The sequence below is a fragment of the Myotis myotis genome, unplaced genomic scaffold (assembly GCF_014108235.1).
Source record: "Myotis myotis isolate mMyoMyo1 unplaced genomic scaffold, mMyoMyo1.p scaffold_m19_p_12, whole genome shotgun sequence".
Taxonomy (NCBI): domain Eukaryota; kingdom Metazoa; phylum Chordata; class Mammalia; order Chiroptera; family Vespertilionidae; genus Myotis; species Myotis myotis.
The window spans coordinates 15,515,648-15,523,820 of record NW_023416316.1 but is presented as its reverse complement, the minus strand read 5'-3'; the positions used below and the strand labels follow the sequence as shown (position 1 = coordinate 15,523,820).

The 8,173-nt window shown below is 42.6% G+C and overlaps 1 protein-coding gene across 1 annotated transcript; it reads right to left on the bottom strand.

Annotated features, from left to right (window-relative positions):
• Positions 1-1,399: 1,399 nt before the first annotated feature.
• On the bottom strand, positions 1,400-6,060 carry LOC118667757 (lipocalin Can f 6.0101-like). Its single transcript, XM_036331520.1, has 7 exons — positions 5,918-6,060; positions 5,422-5,558; positions 4,343-4,416; positions 3,515-3,625; positions 3,077-3,178; positions 2,860-2,905; positions 1,400-1,634 (listed from the first exon to the last, which is right to left on the bottom strand). The coding sequence occupies exons 1-7, from the start codon at positions 6,011-6,013 to the stop codon at positions 1,625-1,627; spliced, it is 576 nt and encodes a 191-aa protein (XP_036187413.1). The 5' UTR covers positions 6,014-6,060; the 3' UTR covers positions 1,400-1,624.
• Between the last annotated feature and the right edge of the window lie 2,113 nt (positions 6,061-8,173).

Sequence of the window (8,173 nt, the reverse complement as noted above, 5' to 3'; positions counted from 1 at the left end):
ACAGAGATATTTATCATTCCCTACTAAGCTGGTTTCTCCACTTGACTGGAGTAAATGGCAATTCCATCCTCCCCCTGCTTAGGCCAAAATCCTTGGAGGCACCCTGTGTCCTAGCCCCAAAGAATGCAAAGCATTAAACCAGGTCCTGAATTTGTGATTCAATTTGGTGCTTCCCAGAATTTCAGGGGGCACATGCATGGAGTGAACCCGGGGTCTAGTCCTAGAAAGGTTAATTCTCATCAAAAAAGACCACCAGGGACATACTTGTAGTTGAAAAGTTTGGGTTTATTGCAGCTATGCAGTATGCTCACCATGAGGAACCGTGGGTGACTCAGTCAGAACGTGTTAGAAAGAATCTACTACAGGATTTGGGGGAGATCTAAGGAAGCTCTAGTTTAGGGGTTGTCAGAAGTCAGCGGTATGTCTATGATTGAGTACATCCATAAATCTTATCTACAGGAAGTGAAGATAAGCATGAATATAAAGCTATACTGGTACTTGATAAAGAATCAGCAGTCACTCATTTTAGTTGAGAGAGAGACATGATTTTGGATTGCATGATAATCTGGCTTAAATGATCTCAGAGTGACCTTGTTTGGTGATGATGTTTTATGAGATTGTTTATGTACAACAGAACAACTGGGCCTACCTGTCATTAAGCTTATGTTCATAATGACTGAGATATATTTCGTGAATGACAACACACCCTCATGTAGCTCTGTTCCAGCACAAATGTGCCATTTTGACACTGTTTTTATCATCAGATGTAAGAAAAGGATTATAAGTGGAGGAAGAACCTTAACTTTCCTTTCTCCGAAGCCCATAAGCTCCCCTGAAAAGAGGTTAAGACCCTTCAGACTCCTTAGTGATTCTTGACTGTACCAAGTACAGATGGCTAAAGATCTCTATTGCACACATTTCATGGCACCTCGCTTAACATGCTCACAGTAGATAACAGCTCGGGCTGAAGGAGGTTTTCTGAGAGCATGAAAGGATGCTGACTGTGTATAGAATGGATGATGTAGGGAAGCTGGGATGTGGAGGTTTGTCCTGAAACTTGGTGAGCCCAGATCAGCCTCAGTAGCAACTGTCTCTCAGTACTCCCTTGAGAAAGAGAATGCTGGGATCAGGCCAAATTGTAGGGCAAGTCTCACAGTTTGTTTTATCAGATTACTGAGAAATAGGCCAATCAAAAGGCAAGCAGCATCACCGGGACAGAGATTGACTGCTGGGGAGGGAGAATCCTGAAATTCAGGAAGATTCTGAGAAGCTAGAGGACCATTATGGGTACAGGGCCATGAAGTCCCCTCATTCCCTTGCCATCAACCCCATGTCTCTCTCACACACAAAGGTAATCACATGACTTCACGACTAATCATTTATTGATCAGGTTCAGGTCTTATTCATGGTAGAGTTCTGGGTATGGCAAACAGAGTCAGAAATTTGGAGGAAACCTTTGATTCTTGGTGAATTGTTGAGTCTGTCTAGACAATTAGAGAAGATCCTTTAGATTCAGAGATAAGGCCTTCTTGGATGATAGTGATGGAGATCAGGTTGCAGACCTTGTCACAGGCTGACACAGGGACCATGGAATGAAGATCCTGGAACCCAGGTCAGGAAGCATTCACTCAGCACTAAATAAGCAGATGAGAGAGAACACAGAACTCATTAAGCTCTTCCTGGGTTGAATTGAAGACAAAGAGAATTTTTATTACAGAGAAAAATGGTGAGAAAATAGGTATCAGTCTGTACTGCAACCTATGTTTCTTTCCAGAATAGGGGGAAGGAGGTCACTGAATCAATGGTTGGTTGTTGTTGTTTTTCTATTGCTTAACCTTTCCTGAGCTGAGTCTATGAGAAAGAGAGAGAAATAATCCATTAAGGACCCTAGGCTGCTTTCTGCCATTCTCAGCATTAAATGTTTTGAAGGGATTTTTGATAAATTCAGAAAGGATGGCAAAAACCATAGCTACCTTGTATTAAATGCTGACTTTATGCAGGCCATAGTTGCTAGGAAATTCCCATGTATTATCTGAATAAAGCCCCACAATAAAGCTAAAGTAGGAAGCAGATGAGCAAAAATAGAGCCTGTTTTCTAGGTAAAAGGCAACTGGAAGGTCAGACAGCTCTATTTACAAATCAGAAGTTAAGGATATGCAGAGATAAAAGGAAAACAATATTACCAAAGATTGGACCACACGTTTTGGCCTTGGAAGATGGACAAAAGACAGAAATGCATTTGACTTCCATACTCACAGCCTAGTATTCTTTTCCTATTTCAAATTTCAAGTCATAATGGTTTTTAGGACTTTATCAATTACTGAGACCTTTTCACCAGCAGGGTATCCACACAGTAACTCTGCAAGGTACATGTCACTGTTTTCCTTGTAATTGCTTAGGTCATTTGCTCTACAGCTCATGGAATGAGTGGGTCCTGAACCCAGGACCCCCAATTCCAAATTTCAAGCTCATTCCACAAACTTTCTTACCTAATTATTTGTATTATAATCTTTTTTTTTTTTTAATCCTGAATGAAGGACCCTAGACTGGTTTCTGAGGATATTTTTCCATTGAATTTTAGAGAGAGTGGAAGGGGCAGAGAGAGACATAGAGAGAGAAACATCGATGTGAGAGACATACATGGATTGGTTGCCTTCCCACTCACGCCAACCAGGGCCGGGGATCAAGCCTGTAACTGAGGTACATGCCCTTGACTGGAATCGAACCTGGGACCCTTCAATTCTCAAGCTGATGCTCTACCCAAGGAGCGAAACTAGGGCTATCTTTGGACACAAACCCCTAATGGTGTTGGAAGACAATGGTCCCTGGGCTAACCCCTCTCCATCAGACATCACCAACCTGGAGTCCTGGGCCTCATGGCTCCCTCGGGCCTGGAGACAGCGATCTGCAGAGATAGGCACAGTCAAACACCAACCCATTTATTTCTCAGCAAGACATCAAATAATTTCCCAGGTCAAGACAGAGGGGACTGATTGGAGGTGTTACCTTCTCTTGCATTTCTCCACCCAGTAACATGGGAATTTAGGAAGAGAAAACCAGAAATAACTAAACTTACCAACTTTGGTTGCATCCAGTATGTTTTCCTCAGCAATTTGATATTTTTTGCAAAGTTCCTCAAACCTTTCCTTGAGTTTTGGGCTCACATCTGGTTTTCGGGCTGTGGGAAGAGTGACAATAACTACTGTGTCTTGTGTCTTGGTCATTGAGGCTCTGGGGGAAATGGACGGGCAGATGGATGGCACCAATTGGTGCTTAGGCAGAAGTTAGGGGTGAACTATATAACCTATCTTGAATTTGACATTTTTAGGATATCCTTTGGGCATGATGAAAATTTCATTATCTTCCCCTCAGTGAGCCTGAGGGATCACCCAAGGTGAGCACCACTCTTCAGAGGAGGAAAGAAATCCCAGGATATGATTGGGAGGACTACTTTGTTCAGGTTTCCTTTCTCCACCAGTCTCCCCACCCCAAAATGAGAATAAATATACTCTACCTAAGAGTATCAGCATCTCAAACGTTTGCTTATTGTTGAAATTAATGAGATGAAAAATAATATAGTCATTATAGACCACCTCAACTATGCGAAATGTAACAAATCCAGCATCTGTAGAGAAAACAGAACACAGCTCAGAACTTCTTTGGTCCATGGGAAACAAGTTAAACTCTACCTATTCTCTTACACAGAGCAAATTCAAGTGCATATCCTGGAAGAGATAGAGAGTGATATCTAAGGTCTTTCATTGGTATCTCTCTGAGCTTCATATGGCAACTTCTAAGGGTAGAATCGACTACTAGTAGAAATTCCACCGCTTGTCATTGACCACTAGTGGTCGAAAAATTCAGCCACAGCAGCCACTTCCTCTCTATCATCCTCCCTGAGGCTCTCATTTCTCCCTCAGCCATCTCTGTCAACTATGTGTCTCTGTTCTGTCTATAAGCCCACTGGATTATATACCCAATACTCTATGTGGGCAACGTGCTGTGGCAACGGACACCAGAAACAATCAGAAAGTGGGCAGAGAATGAGTAGCTGTCCTGACAATGTATGTGTTTTGTTCATTTGTTTGTTTTTTCCCACTTTCTTTGTTGCAAGTGGTACAAATGACCAAATTGCCATCGTATTCTGATGGTATTGTGTGCTAGGTATTGGCTTTTACACACAAAGTTTTCCCAAATTGAGGATATTGTCTATTAGATGGCCTCATTTGCATTATCTAAATATGCATTGATCAGGAATTGTTGAAGACCCTAAGAATGTGGGGGTTTAGTCAATTTCTTACAGTTGGAAGTAGAATTTACAAAAACATTTTTGTATACTTACAGATAACATTATATACACCATTCTCATTTGCTTGGGTACAAAACAAAGAAATTTCAGTGCACTCTCCATTGACCCTGTAAAATAGAATGAGCTGTTGCCCAAGAGATATTGATGGGTCTGGCTCCCTCACACTCCACCTGCTACTTGAGTGTCTGATTCCAATTAACTGTAGAACATTTTTGGTAAAATTTGAAACAGCTTTTATTTACCTTATTTCACTTTACAGTGGGGCCTTGACTTACGAGTGTCCTGACTAATGAGATTTTTCGAGATATGAGCCGTCTCTCGGCCGATTTTGTGCTTTGAGTTGCGAGCTAAAATTCGGGTTCCGTATGAGCCAGCTTCAGATACCCCACCGCTAGTTGGCGCAGCAAACGTCACAGTGATTTGACATACGAGTAATTTGTGTTACAAGCTCCATCACGGAACGAATTAAGCTCGTAAGTCAAGGCCCCACTGTATTTGCTACTTTAAAAATGAGTCAACTACTGATATCATTATTACTCTACCACCACTTCACACTATTATTATTACCGTAGCTACTTGCCTAGATAATCAGTTGAGTTATCAGATGTGCCAGCCTCTCAGATAAGTGCTCAATAAACATTGTTTCACAAAAAAGAAATCCATGAAAGAGAATTATTATCATTCTCTTTTACCCAATGGAAAATTGGGGTGAAAAGAGATAATACTTCTTGGCCACACAACTACTAAAAGATCATTTCAGGAAATAGCTAAGCTGTTGACCCCCAATCCTATGCACCTAAGCTATGCTATATTGCCACCCTTCTTATGATTCTGATACTCCTCAATCTCTGAACTCCTCTACTCCTATTTAAATTTATTCCTGTCACCAATTCTTATCTCTGAATCTAGAAAACAGGTAAATTCCTTCATCAGTGCCAAATGTGTGACTCTGGTTTTGAATACAGGCCCACAATGTTGTGTATACGTGCATGAGTGAGTGAGTGAGTGTGTGTGTGTGTGTGTGTGTGTGTGTGTGTGTGTGTGTGTTTAATGGTCCAAGACCTATTCAGGCTTCTGTTTTCCCTTTCCCAAGTAAAAAAGGCTACACTTACTTTACATGAAATTTCAGTGTCAAAGAGTTGTCGTCCCCGGCTTGGATGGATTCCATAAAACTCCTCATGACACTATTATCTTCTATCCTTTCTTTGTCATCTGAGGCCAAGAGAATGGTATACCACCCCCCTGAAATCTGCAATAAATCAGTAAAGTATTGTGTTAGTAAAGAAGAGGGAGACACCACATAAACAACTGTATCCTTGAACTCTGGCTCATGGGCCTGGACTCACAGTGGTGATATGGAGGTGGAATTAGAACCCAGGTCAATTGACTCCACATGAAAGGCTCTTTCCACTGTCCTCCAATGAGAATGGAGGTCTCCAGGTGTTATCACCTTTCCACATGGTACGAATCCTCTTAGTCTAAGGTCAGAAACCCACCTCCTTTGCCTAACATGTCAAAAATCTCTTGGTCTTCATTAGGGTCCACTTGCTTCAGAATTCCCCCAAACCACCCCCAAAGTCAGAAGACCCTATACTCCCCCAACTCTACCTTTGATATATCAAAGTCGCTTGTCACAATATCAGGGTTTCCTTCATCATGGGCACAGACCAGCGTCAGCCCCAGACACAGCAGCAGCAGCTTCATCTTGGGAGGGACAATTCTGACTCAGCTACAGGTACTTGGAGTGAGTCTTTCCCTGATGGTGCCTCCACTCCCCAGATCCTCTGTCTTTATATTCATTCTGGGTCCAGTTTTTTGTTTGTTTTTTTTGTCCATGAGGCAGCACCTTTTCTCCTCCCACTCCAGGCATGGTCTGTATTCATTGATGTGACGCCAAGATTTTCCTTTCAATCTTATCGCTATTAGATCTACTTATGCCCTAAAATTAATCAAAAGGAATGCTCAAAAAAAAAAAAATAGTGGATGTCGTAAAAGGTTGCCTTTTGGAACTTGAGTTAATTGTGAAATCAGAAAGCCAGTTATGTGTGTCAGGAATGGAGTAGAACTGGGAAATAGAATGTGTGGGCAATCCATGTTTCAACAGGCACAGGGTGTGTGGAAATGGGTGAGTTACTCCATTTCAACAGCCTCAGAAACAAAGAAATTGACTCTACTAAAGATGATAGGACCTATCACAAAGCATTCAGAGAGAGTAGATTAGACTAGGGTTTAATACAATAATGTCTTGAAGGTATGGTGTCTGGTGTTCAGCACATTTTAATTCCTTTTCGTTGTTGTCTGAATTCAACCATAATAAATGAACAAACGTTTAATTACTCCATATACCATAGACCCCTAAGAGAAATGGAGAAGTAGAAGTTGTCAGGCCTTTCTTTAAACAACCTTCAATGAAGGTGGGGAAATGCTTTATATACTTACTAAACACTTCATTCTACAAGCATATGAACTAACCCAACAAAGTGGGACCAAGTCCAGAACATCGTGGGTCAGAAAAAGAGGTGATGCTGGGGAGGTGACATCATGTCGAAAGGGCTTAAGAACACAGGCTTTGAAGTCATGTAGACTGGGGTTTCAGTCCTATCTCTGTCATCTTGGAGCCAGGAGGACAAATTTAACCTCTCAGAGCCTTAGTGTCCTCTTGATGGGGATAATCGTACCTGTTGATAGATTGCTATGGGGATTTAGTGGCATGGTGTGAGAAGAACCCTCAGACTAATGTCTGACACAGCTGGGCTGGTGGAATCAGAGAATTAATCCTGGGAAGGTGGATCTTGGGGGAGGTCTTGAAGGTTAGGCAGGTGTGGGGATGTGGAGAGCATGTGGGAAGGGGATTCCTGGGGAAGGAATGTTGTGATTTAGGATCCTTTGCCTGCTGCTGGGGCTTGTTAAAAGCTATGGGTCATTCATGGCTTGTGCTAATGGTTCCCTTTTGCACCCCCCAGCTCAGAAAGAGGCCAGTATCATGGGAGGACCGGGCACAAGGCAGTGAATGCAGGAACTGTGGCATTCTATCTGCGGCCTGCTTTCCAAAGTCACCCCAGCCCCTTGTGTAATCATTCCTAGTTCATGCTCAACCAATATCCAGTCACGGGTATTTTGAGGTCTGTCTAACTTTAGGCCCCATGTGTGGGCTGTTGGCTGTCCTGCCCCTGAGACAGAGGAACTGAGCTTGACAAATGTTGGCAAAGCTGTGCACTTCATTTTGCCTAGCTCATTCTCTCCAAGAGCAGCCAGGCTTACAAGATGAACTGGGCTACAACGCTGAGGGGAGAGTCAGCTACCCTTGCTGCCCCACCATCTGTATCCCATCCCTCCAGCCTCCAAATTCTCCCCCCACATCAAAGCGCCATATCGCAAGCACCATATCTGCTTCTGGTGGTGACATCTTTCTTTTCACCTTTGTACCTACCGTAGCACCTGGTACACAGTATCACCTTGGAATGATTGTACACTAAGTCCTATATTAGAAGCTCCAGGCGTTCTTGTTTTTAGAAGGAACTTTATAGAAAATTCTTTTGTAAATGGGAATATTACTTTTGGGAATTAGGACCTCCTAATTAATATTATTGGCTCACAGGAGTAGAGAGAGAGGATAGGACTGAAGTCTGTGATCAGAAGCCTACATTATGGAAGATCTTATCTACTCAAATCTGAGTTGACTATTCCCCACCCTGATTATTCACTTCCATTTCAAATCTCCCCAGTTGTTTTGTGGTTGTTGGGGTTGTTTTTTTTTTTGGGGGGGGGGGGTGGAGGGGCGGGCAGTGTAAGCTTTGCCAGTGCCACTGGGCAAACATTGAGACAGTAAGGTCATGGCTGCACAAATACCCAAGAGCTGTGAGC

Bases quoted from the DNA above. Each gene is read 5' to 3' on its own strand.
- LOC118667757 (XM_036331520.1), bottom strand. From the start codon at position 6,013: ATGAAGCTGCTGCTGCTGTGTCTGGGGCTGACGCTGGTCTGTGCCCAT. The intron at 4,417-5,421 runs GTAAGTGTAGCC...TCTATTTTACAG, and splicing joins ACACTGAAATTTCATGTAAA to GGTCAATGGAGAGTGCACTG. The intron at 3,626-4,342 runs GTAAGTATACAA...TTTTCTCTACAG, and splicing joins TGGTGTATATAATGTTATCT to ATGCTGGATTTGTTACATTT.